Consider the following 20,412-nt stretch of genomic DNA (forward strand, 5'->3'; position numbering starts at 1 on the left):
ATCTCAATCTCATCCTGATTTTCTAAAGTTTTTGAAAAAATAATGTACACAAAACTGATAGCCATTGAAAAAAAAATTACTAAGTTTAGCTCAACATGGGTTCAGAAGCAACAAATCTACCGAAACTGCAGTATATGAGTGCATAAATATGCTATTAGATCTGTTAGATAAAAAACAACATATAACATGCATATTTCTGGATCTGTCAAAGGCTTTTGACACTATTGACCACAAAATATAGCTGGAAAAAATAGAACAGTATGGTATCAGGCGAATTGCAAACAATTGGATTGCTTCATTCCTAACCAATCAGATGCAGAGAGACAGCATGAAATACACTAATAGACAAACCTACTCAATAAGCAAAATACTATCTAGTAATAAAACTGTAAAGCAAGGTGTACCACAGGCCTCAGTATTGGGACCTTACTTTTCCTCCTGTACATTAATGACTTGACCCAGAATGTAGATGCACACAAAACAATAATATTTGCTGATGACACAATTGTACTCCTCAAAGGGGAGAATACAGAGGGTGTGCAAAAAGCTGTGAACTTGGCCACTGAACAACTCAGCAACTTGGCTAAAATCAACAGATTAACTATCAACACCAAAAAGACAGCTTCCATGAACTCTCACACAACACAAAATGCAAATTCCTCTCAGCCACTTGTCACCGTAAATAACCAGCCAATAGATACCGACACTGTTTTGAAATTCGTGGGTCTGTGGGTTCAAGATAACATGAAATGGAATACACAAACAGGAAAGATAAATGCCAGAATTAGTACTGGCTGTTATGCATTGAGTGTACTGAAATCATGTGCTAGCCTGAAAACATTAGCCATCATGTACTATGCTTACATACAAGCACACCTAAAATATGGTGTGATATTCTGGGGAAATTCTCCAACTGCTTTAGCAAATTCAAAATCCAGAAGAGAGCAGTGAGGATTATTAATGGGAGCAAACCCAGAGACTCCTGCAAACCCTTCTTCAGAAAGTTGGAAATCCCTACACTGCCTTGCCTATACATTCTCAAGATTCTAAAATTTTTCAGAAACCACATAGTCCAACTGACTCCAGAGCTGTAAAAAATAATGAAATACATAAACACAACACCAGGAAAAACTCAAATCGGCATGTTTTATGTACAAATGCTCAACTGTGTAAAAAGGGAGCTTTCCACATGGGCCCCCAACTGTTCAACAATCTTCCCACTAGTGTTAAGTCCAACGAAGGCAACATAAAATTTAGCAAAGCCATGAAGTCACATTTGTTGTGTCACTGTTTTTACTCTGTAAATGAATACCTAGAACAGTAATCTTGCTATTTATGTTAAGGGGCTCCGGAATGCCCTATACTTGCAATGTTAAAATAACGCTTATAAATTACATCTTTCCTCACTAAGTATTTGAGGTAGGAAGTTGAAGTTTTTACAGATTATTTATTGGAATATGGGCTACAACTTAACACAGGGATTTTACAAAATTTTAGTTCAGTTATTAAAGATGATTTTTTTTCAATTGTAATGAAAATTCACAACATTTTTTTGCAATTTTTTATTTATATATTCAAAAATATACAGTTTTTTGGAAAAAGGCTGTGTTAAATTATGCAGAAGGTACTGTGTAACATTTACTGAAAGTTTGAAACAAATATGTTTGGTAGATACTTAGAAAACATGTAATTAGTATGAGAAAATAAAAGTTTTGGGAATCGAGCGACAAAGATTGGATTAACTTTTTAGTGCATTCCAGGTCCATAGGATGGATTATCTTCATCCTCTGCAAACTCCTCCTCCAGCTTCCTCTTGTTCCTCCTCCTGTTTACTCTTGCTTGTATTTCTAGACTCTTTACAGCCCTGTCTGCAGCCCGAAGGCGTTCCTTGTCTAAAGCAAGCATCGCTCGTTGTTGTGTTCGTAGATTTTGCTACCATTTTCTTCAGTTGCAGTTACTGCAACACTGTTCCAAAAGGTGGTCATGTATGAACACTTATCACATTTCAGTTGCATTTCACTAGCAAGTCCTATGTGCTTTATTATGGAGAGTTCCAGACCAACTTCACTACAATGAATACATCTTACACAGTTTGAAAAAATTCCTTTGAGAACTGACATATCAAATATTTCATTCACATCCGATTCGCCCATAAAACATTCATAGTTTTCACTCATTGAACCAAGCTTCTTCTGTGAAGTATTTTCTTTCCCACTTTGACTGCTATGGGCAAGTGTACTTGAGAGGCTAGGTTCACTCACTTGGTTATCGTCTTTATTGTTTACAGTAATAACACATACCTTTGGCTTTACAACATTTCTCCTTTTCTTAAAAGCCTTCATAGGATTTCTAATAACTTTACTTTTACTCATTATTATACTTCAGCAAACCAGGGACTCAAGAAACAGAATTAATTACGAATATTTTCGAGATAACAACAGAGTAAATAAACATGAAACAATCGACAATCACACCAGCGATATATATTGAACCATCACAGGTTAGCCACAATACATACTTTATCTCACATCACTAAAATGTACCTGATGAACACGGATGTTAATAATAACACCATTTGACAGCAGTTTAACAGCGCCACAGTGGGTCACGCCCATGTAGAACACATTTCAAAAAAAAATTAAAAATAGTTGTAGTCTTCGGAATTGAATAAATTATATATCTATTAAAAGGTAATAGTCTGCAGATTCAGAAAATGCAAAAAAGTAAAAAATTGAATTTTTCATGATTTTGAGCCCCTTAAACTGAAAACATTGAGCAATGGAGTGAAATAAACTTAACGAATCTTTGCAATATAATACATTAGGATACTATATGTTAATGTATGTTAACAATGGTAACTGATATTTTCTGACATCTGTATCACACTGTGTACCATCAGATCACATGGAATAAATAAATAAATAAAACCTTTGTCTCTGGCTGAGTTTCTTTCAACAAATGCATTTCTTGGTGGAATTGAGAATAAAATCTCTAACAACTTTGCAAGATTGCCATTATTTTGTTTTTTACTGGAAGAACTTTTAGATTTGCTATCCATTTACTCATATGAGGATATTTTTATTATTTACTGTAATGCTAATTGTGTGATTTACTATTAAAAAAATCATTCATACATTTCACCAACATCTATTCTATTTTCTAAATGTAATCCCTGAAACATTTTCACAACAGAGTTGAAATCAACCTCCTTCTACAGAGACATTTTACAGGATGCGTTATTTACTGACAAATCAAATCTAGAGATCTAATACTCCAATGCTGTTTTATACCACTGAATAAACCTTAACTCCATTGGTTGTATACTTTATGCTGTCAGAAGATTAAGACAAGTCATAGTTTTGAACCCAAAAAATCTAACTGATATTCATTGTTCTAACTGATTTCTAAGGGACTCCATTATAGAAAACACTTCAACAACCAACAGATTATCTCTTTCTAAGGACTCCTTAGTCACATGAAACAGTTTTAGACAATTATGAAAAAAACAACAAATAACAACGTGTTCTAAATACATTCTGGAAAAACTTGTATGGCTACTGGACAGTTCTCCCCCTGTGTTACAAAATAACATATTATGACTGAAAAGTATTGCTGTGGCCTATCAACAGCTGGATAAATGTCTTGCAGTTTCCATACATTCAGTATCACAAAATTCAAAATACTGCTTCAAGCCCACTACTGTTTTTGAGTGGCAGGAGAAATAGTTATAAATTTTTGTAATAAAACCTTCTAAATCAAAAAGTTGAAGTTGATCAATTGCAAACTTAGATACACCATGAATTTTATGAGCTGAGCAACATACTGGGATTAAAAAATTATTTTCATTTCATAGCACAGTAAATACATACTGAATATTTATTCCGAAAGTTGACATGTGCATTGTCAGCAGAATATGAAGAAATTTTAATGAGACTTAAATTGTGCAATGTTAATCTGCCTCTAATTGGATCAGAAATAGCGTTTGCAGACTCATGATTGTTACTATAATAATCCTGTTCTACATTTTTTTTAACTGAAATACCTAGTGATGACTGGAAACATTTTAGTGTGTCCACAATTAGAGGCATCACTTGCTACTGACTAAAACATTTCTATCAACGAGGTCTTTAATATGTGGAGTTATTGATAATGGTGCAAGCACATAGGTAACTATTGATTTTGCTTTTTTTCTTCCCAGAGAAATGTTCCTAGCAATTTCTGAATCTGAGTCACAATTGTAATAATGGTAAGGTGCATTGTGTGGTACATTGTGATATACCTTGGTTAATTCAGAAGCTGTAACTTTATCCTGATGCAGGCTGTTTTCAGAATTTGACCCAAAAACGAAGTTATTGTCTTGTTCTTGATTCAGAGGCTCACATTCTTTTCATGTTGTTGTCCATTCACATGTTTAGTAATGTCATTAATGCCTCCACGACCAACACTAAATGTCTTATTAAATGTTATACATATGGGTTTGAACCAGTTACTTGCACATGATGCCAAGAATGGTGCATTCATTTCCCACTTCGAGTTGTATACTCATAAATACTTTTTAGTTATGGAGATACTTCATGATTTAGTCCTCTTCTTTTTGCCATTATCTTCTTGTGAATCATATTCACCTCATGAAACTTCCATTTTCACTTACAACTGCAGATTACAACAGATTAAATTAATATGTGTAACATTGTCTACAAATACAACAACTGAACCAACAATCAAAAAGCTAAGATGAGTAACATCAGATAAGCAATTATCTGAAATCTGAATACATGTGCAGAAAAAAACGAAAATGTGTCTAAAACACATGGTGTGAGATGAATCTGGGACTTTTATAATGTACCAAAATGTAGGATTATCCCACAAAAATCAGGATGGTTGGTCAGCCTACTCATTTCCTAAGTTAATTCTATCAGCATTGCTTAATTTAATTAGATTACACTCCACTATGATTGTTTTAATTTTGTTGATTTTCGTTAATAACCTCTTTCCAAAACACTACCCATTCTGTTCAAATGCTCTTGTAAGTCCTTTGTCGTCTGTGAGGGGATTACAGTGTCATTGTAAAACTTCAAAGTTTTTATTTATTCTCCCAAAAATTTAATTCCTTTCCCAGATTTCTCCTTGTTTTCCTTTACTACTTGCTCAATATACAGACTGAATAACATTAGGGGTAGGTTACAACCATGTCTTATGCACTTCTTAACTGCTGTTTCCCTTTCATGTCCTTTGACTTGTGTAACTGCAGTCTGAATTCTGTTCAAGTTGTAGATATTCTTTTGCCCACTGTATTTTGTCTGTGCTACTTTCAGAGTTGCAAAGAGTGTAGTCAAGTCAGTGTTGTCAATACCTTTCTTTAAATCTACAATTGCTATAAATGTAGATTTTCCTTTCTTCAACCTATCTTCTTCTGTGAATTGTAGGATCATTAGTGCCTCATGTCTTGCTGTATTTCTCCAGAATACAAACTTATCTTCACTGAGATCAGCCTATAACCAATTTTTCTTTCTTTTGTAAATAATTCTTGGAAGTATTTTAAAACCATGACTTGTTAACTGATAGGCCAATAATCTTTATAGCTGTCTGCACCTCCATTTGTGAAACTGGAATTATTACATCCTTATTGAAATGTGAAGGTGTTATGTCTGTCTCATATGATTTGCTTATTGAGTTGAATGATTTTATCATGGTGGCTTTCCTAAATATCTCAATAATTCTGAGGGAATGTTGTTCACAGCAGCGATGTTGTTTCTACTTAGATGTTTCAGTGCTCTATCAAATTCTTCTTGCAGTATCTTACCAACCATCTCATCTTTGTTTACTTCCTCTTCTTCTTCTATAATATTTTCTTGAAGATAATTTCACTTGTATAGCCCTTCTATGGATTCTTTTCATCTCTTAGTCACCCCTTCTTTTCCTAGCATGGGGTTTACATCTGAGCTCTTAATATTCATGCATCTGCTTCTCTTTTCTCCAAGGGTCTCTATAATTTCAGTAGTCATGCATGCTTCTTCAGTCTTCTTCTCTGCCCATTCCTCTTACCGATTTTGCACTTTCTGTCAGTCTCATTTTTTAGATATCTGAATTTCCTTTTGTGTGCTTCATTTACTGCATGTTTATATTTCTTCCTTTCGTTAGGTAAATTTAATATTGTATGTATTATCCAAGGATTACTCTCCCTTCGATTCTTCTTAATTGCCATAATCTTTTTGATATTTGATGTAGAAATTGCACTAATCCTACCAATCATAATTATTTTAAAAACATCAGACATTATAATCAGTGAGCCTTGTCTTTTTGCCTTGTTGACCCTTTGCTGTGTTTCAGTCTTCTCCCCTGTTTCATTCAATTATTTTCTAGTGGTCCTTTTGGAATTATCAATAGGCTCTGGTTTTATCCATTTATCCAGGCTCTCTCTCCTTAATTTCCTATGTTTTTGTAGTTTCTTTAGTTTTAATCAACAGTTCATTACCAAAAAATTGTGATCAGCTTCCAAATATGCCCCTAGACATGTTTTGCAGTTTAGAATCTGTTCTCAAAATCTGTGCCTCACCATTATGTAGTCAGTCTGAAATGTTCAAGGGTCTCTCTGTCTCTTCCACAAGTACAACATTATTTCATGCATTTTAAACCAAAATAGCCTAATGAGAGATATTGATCATACACAATGAAAGGCAATGGAAATGGTCACAGATTTGTTTGATCTAAGGAAGAGTGTCATGGAGATCCTGGAAAAACTGAACTGGCAGATTCTTTATGCTAGACACAAACTATCATGTAAAAGCCTACTTACAAAGTTTCTAGAACCAGATTTAAGTGAGAATCTGGGAACCTTCTACAACCTCCTACGTATCAATCCCTTAGGAACACAAAGACAAGACTAATTACAATGCAAATAAAGGCCTACAAGCTATCATTTCCTCTGCTTCATATGTAAATGGAATGGGAAGGAGCCTTAGTAAGTGTTAGAGTGGGAAGCATCCTGTGCCACAAACTTTTCACTTGGATGCAAGGTAGAGACATATCATAGATGTAGATGTTATATTTTACACACTCCAATAAAAATGTAGGATTTCATCTTTTATAGTACAGTAATTTCAATATGAGAGTGTATTAACACCACAACATTGTTGACTTCAACTGTTGCTTCACAAATAGTGTCATATAGAGACACCTAAATGCAGTTCCCATGATTTGCATAGATAAGGGATACTCTTCAGTTATGCAGGTGGCACTGCCTCAGACTCTACTAGACCCTGTCCAACATAAGTAACATTAAATGTCTAACAGTACTCCACCAAAATATTCAGTGTGTAAAAAACAAAGTACAACAGTTGGAAGTCGAATTACAAATCTTAGACAGCACTGTTATCTGTATTACAGAGCACTGGTGTAAAGAGAGTTAAATCTTATATATTAATTTACCCTCATATGTCCAAGCATGTTCTTATTGCAGAAAAACAATGAAAGGTGGAGGATCATGTATTTATGTTAAGAATGGCATTGAATTTAAAGTCAGAAATGATATTATCATGCTAAGTGTAGACAAAGACTTTGAAGTGTCAGCAATAGAGATAGTTGCTATAAATATGCCCAAGAAACTAACTGTATTATGTGTATATCTTCCTCCCAGTGGTAATTTAGAGGTATTCTTTTCAAAACTTATACAAAGCCTAGGACTAGTGTTCACTCTGAAACATAATATGCTTTTGTGTGGGGACTTTAACATGAATACAACTAAAACAGATGAAACCAGTAACACATTTATGAATATCCTACATAGTTTTGGTATATCATCACTAGTCAACTCTGCAACAAGAATAACCACACATTCATCATCTACCATTGACCATGTAGCTACAGATGTAGGCAGAGAAAACTGTGATGTACTTGTCAAAACCTGGGACTGTCTGATCATCTATGTCAGATTATAAAAGTAAAAGCTTGTATAAAAAAATAATCAAAACTGCATGTATATAAAAGAGTTCACTCTCCATCAGCTTTGCAAGAGTTTTTCTTAAAGTTAGCACATAAAATTTGGGAAGGAGTATACATAGAAACTAAAGTGAATAGCAAGTTCTCCAATTTTATGTCTGAGTTTAAATTAAAATTTGAAGAAACATTCCCCAAAGCATTAATTCCCATTGGAACACCCACCAACAATAAATGGATTACTAAAGGAATTAGAAAAGTGTTCAAATTTGTAAATACCTAAACTCCATTAGAAAGGACAATAGTGTTCCAGGTTTTTTGCACTACTACAATAACTACAAAAGGATCTACAGGAAGGTACTCAACACTGTAAAAAAATCAGCCAATGATAGGTTCTTAAATTTATCCAATAATAAAAGTAAAGCTACATAGGCTGTGGTGAAACAAGAAACAGGAACTGTGAAACAGGGAGGTACAAACACACAAATCAGGAACAAGGAAAACTTAGAAAGTAAACCGAAAGAATTAGCAAATTATGTGAATACCTACTTTAGCAGCATCGCAACAAACATACAGAAAACTTTTCCAAAAGGTGCTAATCAACAGAAGCATATAGCAAACTCAATTGTATTGCTTCCAATTACTGAGGAGGAAGTATGCATTGTTGTAAGGCAATTAAATAACAAAAACTTGGCAGATTTTTAAATGAAATCCCAGTGTGTGTGCTGAAAAAAATGCATAAATGGTATCAAAGCTCCACTAACAGAAATCATAAATGAACTCTTCAAAACTGGTTGCTTCCCTGACTATCTGAAGCATGCCAAAATTTTACCAGTTCACAAGAAAGGTAATGTAGAAAACATTGAGAACTGCAGACCAGTAGCCCTATTGTCATGGTTTTCCAAAGTGATAGAAACAATAATGAAAAACAGGCTTTTGAGCTATCTAAGTAAATTCGACCTCCTCTGCAATGACCAGCATGGTTTCAGGCCTGGTAGAGGTACAGAATCTGCAATAGCACAAATTTACAAAAACAGTTTTAGAAGCACTAGATGAGAACAGCTATGTAACTGACCTTTTCCTAGACCTGTCTAAGGCATTTGATACAGTTGACCACCAGAAGCTCTCGCATAAATTAGAGGCACTAGGAGTAAGGGGAGTGGTTCTCAAATGGTTTTGTTCATATCTAGAAAACAGAGTACAGTCAGTAGAGATCACACATGTCTCCAGTGCATCAAAGTATATTGAGAAACATATATCTGATCCACAATATATCAGTATTGGGGTCCCTCAGGGAAGTGTGCTAGGCCCTGTACTATTTCTGGTGTATATAAATGATTTCTCGCAACATATCAGCCATGGAGAGAAGATATTGTTTGCAGATGATAGCAACATAGTAATCACCAGTAAGATACCAGCACAAATGCTGAGAAATTCTACTGAAGTGCTGAGGGATGTTCACAAATGGTCTCAGGAAAACAAAGAAACTCTCAATGTAAAGGAAACAAATACAATATGCTTTAGAATAAACAGAAAATAGAGTCCCTTAAATTTAAAACTAGATCACATCTCCGTAGATGATGTACCTACAACAAAATTCTTAGGGTTGCACATTGACAGCCAAATGAAGTGGAATGAACATGCTATGAAACTCTCAGAAAAGATATCCACAACGTGTTATGCACTTAGAGCCCTTCTATCCGCATGCAGTAGCAAATGTTTGAGAACTGTATACTTTAGTCATGTTCATTCAGTAATCAGTTATGGTATTATATTCTGGGGAAACAGTGCTCAGAATTTACAAACAGTATTTAAAATGCAAGCGAGAGCAGCAACAACAAGTCACTGTCTTCACCTAGACAGGAAAAATAAGCATAAGACTCAAAATAGCTTCTTGTGTGAAGGTGTAAACTGTATAATAAACTGCCACAGAAAATAAAAGAAGCAGATAACACGTACCGCTTTAGGAAAAATCTTAAATTGTTTTTGCAGGAAAACTGCTTTTACACTATAAGTGAATTCCTTAATACAAATGATAGCAAATAGCTTTTCTTTCACAATATTTTGACAAGGAGCAAAAATGATTGTAAATAACTTATATGTCACAATGTTTAACTACATGTAACAACAAACTGTATAAATATATGAATGTACGCAACTGAAAACATCCATACATTTTAAAATGTCCATGAATGGCTAAATAAATAAATAAATAAATCTCTCCCCACGTTTGTTCCCAACTTCCACCCTCCGCTTTGCACCACATCATTTTCAGTAGTTCTCAATGTCTTTAGTTATATTTAAATTTATAGTCTATTGAGCTACATCCACATTATTTTCTTGAAGGATCCTTATATTCTGCCTCCCATGTGCCCCTTCTCACATCCCCTCAATATGCTAAAAGAAACTAACCTACCTCCACCTAGGTGAGCTGTCTCTGGCACTGAATTCCTATCTTTTACCCTGCAGTTCCTTATTATCCTAAGCTGGTTCTCCTCCTGACACACTTTGATTCTTTCGCATTTGACTCACTCTCTCCCTATCAGAAACCACTCACGCTAGTTGAATTACAATACCAAAAGAACAAAGTGCTCTGTGTCTGTCTGTCTTTCTCTCTCTCTCTCTCTCTCTCTCTCTCTCTCTCTCTCTCTCTCTCTCTGTCTGTCTCTCTCTCTCTCTCTCTCTGTGTGTGTGTGTGTGTGTGTGTGTGTGTGTGTGTGTGTGTGTGTGTGTGTGTGTGTGTGTGAAGGTGGAGGGGGCACATGTCACATGTACATGTGTGATTTGTGTTGCAAATTTGAAAGCTCATATGCAATGTTCAGATTCTCATTACAAGTCTATTCACAGTGCAGCATATCACCCTACAGAGTCTGGTTATCATCAGTCATTTGAGGGTGTAAATTCCAAAAGGAATTTTCCAAAATGACATTAATCCATCATTTTCAGACTGTTGTATTAATTTTCATTTTATCATGTTTCTTAATAAGATTATGGAAAAAGATAACCTAGATAAAGCCGACTCCATAAATATGAGATGCAGAAATGTATTATTGAAGCAATTACACAAAATACTAATCTGTATTTGATGATCAAATAAGTTTCAAATTTGACTTTCAGGTTTGCTGATGACATAGAAATGATGACAGGCAAGAGGCCAGGCCTGTACTGGCTTATCTGCTGGAAATACCTGTCACCACTAGCTATGCTGTCAATACTTGTAGCAAGCTTTGTGGAAATAGCAGTAGATGGCAGTGGCTACCCAGCATGGGTTGCCAGCAAAGGAATAACGGAGCGTCATGAGTGGCCTGTGTGGGCACTTGTGCTTATTGCATTTCTGATACTCATCTCTGTTCTGTGGATTCCAGCTGTAGCCATATGCAGGTAAATTATTTTAAGTAGTAGTGTGAAGTAATTTACAGTAAAACATGAGATAATGTTGTAGGACATTCTAAAAAAATTGAACAGAATAAGAAGATTGTTGTGCATGTGCGCATTTGTAATAAGCTTGCCATTGGTGGAGAGGCTTCTGCACCTCAATGATACAGATAGCCATACCTAGGTACAACCACAGCAGAGGGGTATCTGTTGAGAGGCCAGACAAATGTGTGGTTCCTGAAGAGGGGCAGCAGCCTTTTCAGTAGTTGTAGGGGCAACAACCTGGATGATTGACTGATCTGTCCTTGTAATATTAAGCAAAACAGCTTTGCCATGCTGGTACTGTGAACAACTGAAAGCAAGGGGAAACTACAGACGTAATTTTTCCCGAGGGCATGCAGCATTATGGTTAAATGATGATGGCGTCCTCTTGGGTAAAATATTCCGGAGGTAAAATAGTCCCCCATTTGGATCTCCAGGTGGGGACTACTCAGGAGGACGTCGTTATCAGGAGAAAGAAAACTGGCATTGTACGTATTGGAGTGTGGAATGTCAGATCCCTTAATCGGGCAGGTAGATTAGAAATGGATAGGTTAAAGTTAGATGTAGTGGGAATTAGTGGAGTTTGGCAGGAGGAATAAGACTTCCAGTCAAGTGCGTACTGTGTTATAAGTACAAAATGAAATATGGGTACTGCAGGAGTAGGTTTAATAATGAATAAAAAAATAGGAGCAAGGGTAAGTTACTACAAACAGCATAGTGAGCACACTATTATAGCAAAGATAGACACCCATGCCTACCACAGTAGTACAAGTTTATATGCCAATTAGCTCTGCAGATGATGAAGAGATTGATGAATGTATGATGAGATAAAAGAAGTTATTCAGCTAGTGAAGGGAGACGTAAATTTAATAGTCATGGGTGACTGGAATTCGAGAGTAGGAAAAGGAAGAGAAGGAAAAGTAGTAGGTGAATATGGAATGGGGGTAAGGAATGAAAGAGGAAGCCGTCTGGTAGAATTTTGCACAGAGCATAACTTAATCATAGCTAACACTTAGTTCAAGAATCATAAAAGAAGGTTATATACATGGAAGAGGCCTGGAGACAATGGAAGGTTTCAGATAGATTATATAATGGTAAGACAGAGATTTAGGAACCACATTTTAAATTGTAAGACATTTCCAGGGGCAGATTTGGACTCTGACCACAATCTGTTGGTTATGACCTGTAGATTAAAACTGAAGAAACTGCAAAAAGGTGGGAATTTAATGAGATGGGACTTGCATAAACTGAAAGAACCAGAGGCTGTACAGAGTTTCAGGGAGAGCATAAGGGAACAATTGACAGGAATGGGGGAAAGAAATACAGTAGAAGAAGAATGCATAGCTATGAGAGATGAAATAGTGAAGGTAGCAGAGGATCAAGTAGGTAGATGAAGATGAAATGGGAGATATGATACTGTGTGAAAAGTTTGACAGAGCAGTGAAAGATCTAAGTCAAAACAAGGCCCTGGGAGCAGACAATATTCCACTAGAACAACTGATAGCCTTGGGAGAGCCAGCCCTGACAAAACTCTACCATCTGGTGAGCAAGATGTATGAGACAGGCGAAATACCCTCAGACTTCAAGAAGAATATAATAATTCCAATCCCAAAGAAAGCGGGTGTTGACAGATGTGAGAATTACCAAACTATCAGTTTAATAAGTCACGGCTGCAAAATACTAACGCAAATTGTTTACTGATGAATGGAAAAACTGGTAGGAGCTGACTTCAGGGAAGATCAGTTTGGATTCCATAGAAATATTGGAACACATGAGGTAATATTGACCCTACAAATTATCTTAGAAGAAAGATTAAGGAAAGGCAAACCTATGTTTCTAGCATTTGTAGACTTAGAGAAAGCTTTTGACAATGTTGACTAGAATACTCTCTCAAATTCTGAAGGTGGCTGGGGTAAAATACAGTGAGCGAAAGGCTATTTACAATTTGTACAGAAACCAGATGGCAATTATAAGAGTCATGGGACATGAAAGGGAAGCAATGGTTGGGAAGGGAGTGAGACAGGGTTGAAGCCTATCCCTGATGTTATTCAATCTGTATATTGAGCAAGCAGTAAAGGAAACAAAAGAAAAATGTGGAGTAGGAATTAAAATCAATGGAGAAGAAATAAAAAATTTGAGGTTTCCTGATAACATTGTAATTCTGTCAGAGACAGCAAAGGACCTGGAAGACCGTGAATGGAATGGACAGTGTCTTGAAAGGAGGATTTAAAATGAACATCAACAAAAGTAAAATGACAATAATGGAATGTATTCAAATTAAATCGGGTGATGCTGGGGGAATTAGATTAGGAAATGAGACACTTAAAGTAGTAGATGAGTTTTGCTATTTGGGGAGCAAAATAACTGATGATGGTCGAAGTAGAGAGGATATAAAATGTAGACTAGCAATGGCAAGGAAAGTGTTTCTGAAGAAGAGAAATTTGTTAACATCAAGCATAGGTTGAAGTGTCAGGAAGTCATTTCTGAAAGTATTTGTATGGAGTGCAGCCATGTATGGAAGTGAAACATGGATGATAAATAGTTTAGACAAGAAGAGAATAGAAGCATTTGAAACATGGTGCTACAGAAGAATGCTGAAGATTAGATGGGTAGACCACATAACTTATGAGAAGGTACTGAATGGAATTGGGGAGAAGAGAAATTTGTGGTATAACTTGACTAGAAGAAGGGGTCAGTTGGTAGGACATGTTCTGAGGCATCAAGGGATCACCAGTTTAGTACTGGAGGGCAGTGTGGAGAGTAAAAATCTTAGAGAGTGACCAAGAGATGAATACACTAAGCAGATTCAGAAGAATGTAGGTTGCATTAGGTACTCGGAGATGAAGAAGCTTGCACAGGATAGAGTAGCATGGAGAGCTGAATCAAGCCAGTCTATGGACTGAAGACCACAACAACAGCATATGGTTTAATGACAAAAGTGTCCCTGTTGTATTATGGTTCTTCACCACTATCTTTCATTATGGTTTTATGATGATGGTGCACCAATACACAAATGCACACCCTAAGGCTTGTATAGTAACAGTTGACATCAGTTGTGGTTCTTGATGAGTCTAGACATCATAGACAGCACTTTAAAAACAAAACTAAAGTACTAATGCTTAAGCTTGTTGCCTAACTAAATCATCAACATTCCTATATAGGAGGAGAGTGCAGTGTGTAGCTTATGTTTCATTGTATTGTGACATGAACATTCATATCTACCATGCAATTTTTATTGTACAATCTGTTAAGATTTCTTCTAACCTCATTGTTTTCAGTCCCTAAATGAGTGAAATATTGATATGTGTGTGGCCCAAGATCCTTCAAGAAACAGATTCTTAAAAATTTTCAACTGTAGGTATTCTCTAAAAGGATAGTAATCTCTATTTTCATATTCCATGGAAAGTAGTCACTGACTCATACAGTAGGTGAGTGCACTTGGATCAGTAGTAAAAGAAAGGTCATACAGCTACTCATTCACCTACAGCAGATAATCAGGATTAATTTTACAACTAAAGATTCCAATAGATGCCAAATTTGTTGTATAACACAGTTTCTTATGGCAAAAAAATCTCAAAAATCTTTGACATGTAACGTTTATGAAACATTTGTAAATACAACTGTTTCATAATACCTCTGCTGCCAGATAACCTTCCACCATTGTAATGCAACAGTATTGACATTTGACAGTACTGTTGCTTTGTTGATGGCAACTGGTCTTTTCACTTGAATACCACCTTCAACTAGTTTTTGCACTGTGTTGCTCTTTAGGTCTATGTTGTGATTCCACACATGTTGCCAAGAATTGTCTTGTTATTATGACATACGGAGTTGCTTGAATAAGGGTTAATACCTTATGCTCTAAACATCCTTAATATAGTAGCTGCTACATGTATTCACCTCAATATATCAAAGTCAAGATCACATATTGGATCCAATAACACTCCAAACCATAATCAGACATGACATTGTCCACTACGAATCACAATAATGCAGCCTACCAGATTGTAATCAGCATATTAGTAACCAAACATATGTGACCTTCGTTGAAGCAGGAATCACTCAAAAAGACTAAATTTTGGTGTGTGAATAGAGATGTTCACATGTCCATTGATGTCTGAGGCTTTCGTGGTTTCTGGGCATTTAAAGCCATACAATAGAATTCACATGAATTATTAATTCACCCTTCTTAGGTGTAAGGCCTATAAGCAGCATTGTAAGAATAAGAGAATGAAGGTGGAAGCCAGCAATAATATCCTTTGGAAGATCACTAGCAGTATGTGGGGCTCTCAACTTCAAATCCTGAGATTTGCTAGTGATATGTTACAGTGTTGCAGAGTATGTATGCCCAGTCTGCTAAAATTCCATATACAAACACAGTGGACAAGGTGCTAAATGAAATGTATAGGCTTATTACAGGTTGTTTGAAACTTGTGCCACTTGTAATACTCTACCAGATCACTGGCATAGTGCCACCAGATTTTCGCCACCAAGTAGTTGCCAATGTGGAGGGAACAAATCAGGCTCACCAGGAAAGCCATCCACTATATGGATACATTCCAGCAGCCCCAAGTTTCCTCAGTATCACTTAAGTCTTGCAAATGACAGCAGCCACAGTAGGAAAACAACCGTGGACCTCTCAATTTGAGAATAACTCTATCTGTTCTCTCCCTCTGAAACCCTCTCACATGGGAATGAACACTATTGGATCATGTGGAGATCACTCAGCCATCTTTGTTGTGGAATATCAAGATCTAGAAGTAACCTCCCAAAATGGCACTTTGACTGTGCAGAACCACAGACCATGGAGCACCTACTGGATTGTCAACTATGTCCTGCATCTTGCACAGGAGAAGTCCTTCTGGTTACAGAACCATATGCAGTTGCAACATTCTGGTCAAGAGGAGAGAAGCTTGATAATTCTTTCTTTCATTTCTTTGTAATGGTAATTACAGTGTATTGTATTTATGGCTTGAATATAATAAAACATCCATCTCACCAGTCCATCCTATGGCAGGTGGCATAAAACTGACAATGCAGAAAGATCCACACTTGTAGTAGTTCGATATCATGCTAGAATTGTAGATGAAGTTGGACAGTCAGTTATAACAACTAAGTCAAGACAGTAGTTTTCCTGAGAGTGGGTTCATTGTACAATCTCTTCACTGCTGGATTTGTCTTTCATCTATGCAATGGTTCCACACACTTCCGACCCTCCTCCCCTCCCTTAATCATTTGACTAGTTTCACTGTTTTGATGCAGGTCACCACAGTTTCCTCTCCAGTGACAATCACCTTATCTCATAGCACCACTTGCACTCAACATCATCATTTATTTATGTACTATATTCAAATTTCCATCTTCCCCTAAAAAATTTGCCCACTGTGGCTCCATGGAAAATGTTCTCCGATGACTATGAGATGTGTTCAAAAAGTAAAGGGAATTTTTGTTTTCTTAAAGAGTCTTTATTTATTCATCAACATCAGCTTTGTCCCCTTCAAAGTAATCCCCCTCAGATATAATACACTTGTGGCAGCACTTTTTCCAATCTTGGAAGCACTTCTGGAACTCACTTTTTGTTATGCTATTTAGCTCCTTCAGACAATCTGTTGATGCCATTTCATGGTTCTCTTAAGCTTCAGGAATAGAAGGAAGTTGCATGGAGCTATATCAGGTTAATATGGTGGTTGAAGCAACATGACAATTTTGCATTTTTCCAAAAAATCATGCACAAGCATTGAGGTATGAGAGGGAGCATCATCATGATGAATTTCAATGAATGGTTTTGTAACAATTCTGGTAATTTCTGTGGATTGCACCATGCAGATGTCACAAAACTTGCAGGCAGTATGACTTATTGATAGTATTACCATAAGGCAAGAATTTATGATGCACTATCCCATCATAACTGAAGAAAACAGTGAGAAGCACCTTCACATGTAATCAAAGTTGTTGCATTTTTTTTAGTCTTAGTTCTTCAGACAGTTTCCATTGGGACAACTGGGCCTAGATTTCAACATCATACCCATATACCTGTGTTTTTTCACCATTTATTACAGTCTTTAGAAGTTCTAGATTGTTGTCAGCTTCATTCAGCAATTCCTGAGTGATGTCTACACAATGATATATTTGCTCAAAATTCAACAATTTCAGAACATATTTTGCTGCTGCACATTTCATACCTAAAACATACAAAAAAAATTGCTTGAAATGAACCAAGGGATATGCTGACATCAGCATACTCTCTGATGATGATTTGGCAATTTTAGAGAACCATTTTCTTTACTTCTTCCACATTGTCGTCACTAACTGATGTACTAGGGGGTCCAGGGCAGTCATTATATTCAGTCTTCTCGAGCCTCTTTGAAACATTTGCTCATAGTAGGTTTGCCAAAAGCCACAGTCAGCATCTTGGATGTATTTCTGCCCTTTATTCCACTTCTTTGAGCAAAATTTAATGCAAATTCATTGATCCATCTTTTTTAAAAGTAAAAGTTTGGCAAGCACTTGCAAAATGCTTGTCTTTGACAGTCAACTATAAACTAAATACTCAAAACAGCTGAAAATGTAGACATACATTAGGAATCTGGAACATGTGAGCCAATAAGATTAAAAAACAATTGAAAATAAAGTGTAAGAGAAATTAAAAAATTCCAGTTACTTTTTGATCGCACCTTGTATTATCTTGTTCCTTTTTCTGATCAGTATTTTGCACACAGTGGTGTCTCAACTATTGTTTAGTGTGCTGGCAGGAAGCAAGTCCATTCATTGTTTGAGCAAACAAACCTATTCACAGTTGTTTGGGGGATGAAAAAAATATATTCACTGATCTCACTGAATGTGAATAATTCGTCATTCAGCAAAACTGTTGAGCAAATATGTTTCCTGATAGTGTGGGAAGGTGTTAGGTGATACTATGTGGTTCTTCAAAGAGAAACAATTCATTGACACTAAATGTCATAAATATGGGCTCAGTTTTATAGGTCCTGCTTCTTTGAAATAATTTCGTTCATTTAATATTGAGAAAGACATCTCACAGGTGAGAGAACATTAATTCTAAATTTCTCTGAGACCACCTACAAACTGTAGTTCAGATTTTCTGTAGACTGGAATAACAGTTGGCCATTCATAAACCTCTTACTGCTATTACTATTCCTATTATTATTATTATTATTATTATTATTGCTAATACTGATTTAGAAACACTGCATCACACCTTAATGGAAAAAGAAATCATAATTTCATTGCAAAAGAAGAAGGCAGTTACTGTGTTTCACTTTATACTCCAAAGTTTTACATGCAATATGCAAATTTGGCTTTCTGTTCCACAGTCTGAGAAATGAATTATTTCATGTCATCCATAAAATTAATTTTCCCAGCTGTGACCTTTTTCATAATGAACTTGTTCTTGATGGACATGAAGGAGACATAGTGGATGTGTCTTGACTGTGTCATTGTTGATCTTATGCAAGATTAAAATAACTGCAAGATGCTGAATGACTTCTCAGATGATGGTGATGATACTGGGACTTTCATAATCAGAATGATTAAGCAAATAACTTCCTGAAACAGTTATTTAAGCCTACTACATTCAGCAAAAAGTTGTCTACCATTATAGGGCACATTACATGGTTGTACACCAGTTGTAATGCATTGCAGCAGTTTGAGCTGTGCATGAAGCCTTTAGAGGTGTGTACTCCAAGCAACCCTAAAGGCCATAGGGTCTATTTTGGAGGATGTAACAAGTATCTCTACATTATGGGATAGTCACTTTAGATCTTCTTGTATGAATCTTCAATCAGTCTCATCCAGAAACAGATCAAAAACTTTTTCTAGGCCATAAGTTATTGGGGTATTTCCGATTTGGGTTCTTATAATAATATCTAATAGCATATAAAATGGTTCATCATTCCTAAGATACATAAGAGATCCTTTTATAATATCCATAGAATGTTTCATTCTGTCTGCATTAAAATTTGGATTCTGTAGGTATCCAACCACACCTTCACACAGTTCAAAGATTTCAGTTACAACTGTCATATAAAACAAATTTTCTCAAACTTTTCAAGCCACTTTGTGTAGTCCCATACAAATTACTGTCTTTAGTCTCTGATTGAGCACTGTGCATTCAATACTTTGTTCAGCGTGTTTTGAACCCAGTCATAATTTTCCTTGAAATGTTTCAAAGCGTCATTACATGGAAAATGGAGTATGGGTGATATGTCACTCTCCTCCTTTCAAATCCACCTACATGCTAATATGCGCCCTTTAAAATCAGTGAGGCATACTGGTGTATGCTTTCACATTTCTGATTTGGTGATTGCTCTTCAGTGAATGAATTAATTGAGCCCTTACCTTTTGATCACACAAGAAAAAGCAATTGTGGGCCTAAATGGACACCATTTCCCTGGAGTCTTCATTACACATTTCTGGTAATTTTTTACATGGTCTCCAAGTTCCTTTTCATTGAGGCAAATGCTTCTGGGAGCTGAAATTTTGCAAAATTAACATAAATAACCTCAGCATCTACCCTAAACCTGAGGCTGCAAATAATATTTTCCATGTCATCATAAATATGAGGTACAGTCAAATGGTAACCAAAGACCTACCACAACAGGATTGGTTCCATTCAAAAGTAATCACCACAAATGTTATGTCATATATCACATTGGGAGATGAGACAGTGAATTCATGTTTCAAAGAACACAGTCAGCAATTAACTGATCCACAACCACATCCACTCTTGCACTTCCCTGTCTGAGTGCAATCAATATCCATGCAAGTCTTTCTTCATGTCACCAAAGATGTAAATAATATGTGGTGAATACCGGGTGTACAGAGGATGTTGCAGTGTTTCCCAACCAAATCACTGAAGTGTAGCCTGCATATGACTGACAGATATTATTATGCTACAGGGCATTTTGACTTTATGGCACATTGAAAGCAAATTGCTGAAGCATAGCCTTCATCTGATTGGCAGTGTGGGAGCAGGTGTTATCATGCTACAGGGTGTTTTGACTTTATGGCACATTGCAGTTTCTGCAAAATGTCTTCATAGCA

At 36.1% G+C, this 20,412-nt stretch overlaps 1 protein-coding gene across 1 annotated transcript in view; it reads left to right on the forward strand.

Moving 5' to 3' along the window:
- Positions 1-20,412, forward strand: part of LOC126474804 (sodium-dependent neutral amino acid transporter B(0)AT3) — a 534,088-nt gene that overhangs the window by 491,448 nt on the left and 22,228 nt on the right. The window contains exon 13 of the mRNA XM_050102276.1: positions 11,053-11,316. Within this exon, the coding sequence (XP_049958233.1) occupies positions 11,053-11,316 (264 nt within the window). The remainder of the gene's footprint in view (positions 1-11,052; positions 11,317-20,412) is intronic.

Source organism: Schistocerca serialis, chromosome 4, assembly GCF_023864345.2.
Source record: "Schistocerca serialis cubense isolate TAMUIC-IGC-003099 chromosome 4, iqSchSeri2.2, whole genome shotgun sequence".
Classification (NCBI taxonomy): Eukaryota; Metazoa; Arthropoda; class Insecta; order Orthoptera; family Acrididae; genus Schistocerca; species Schistocerca serialis.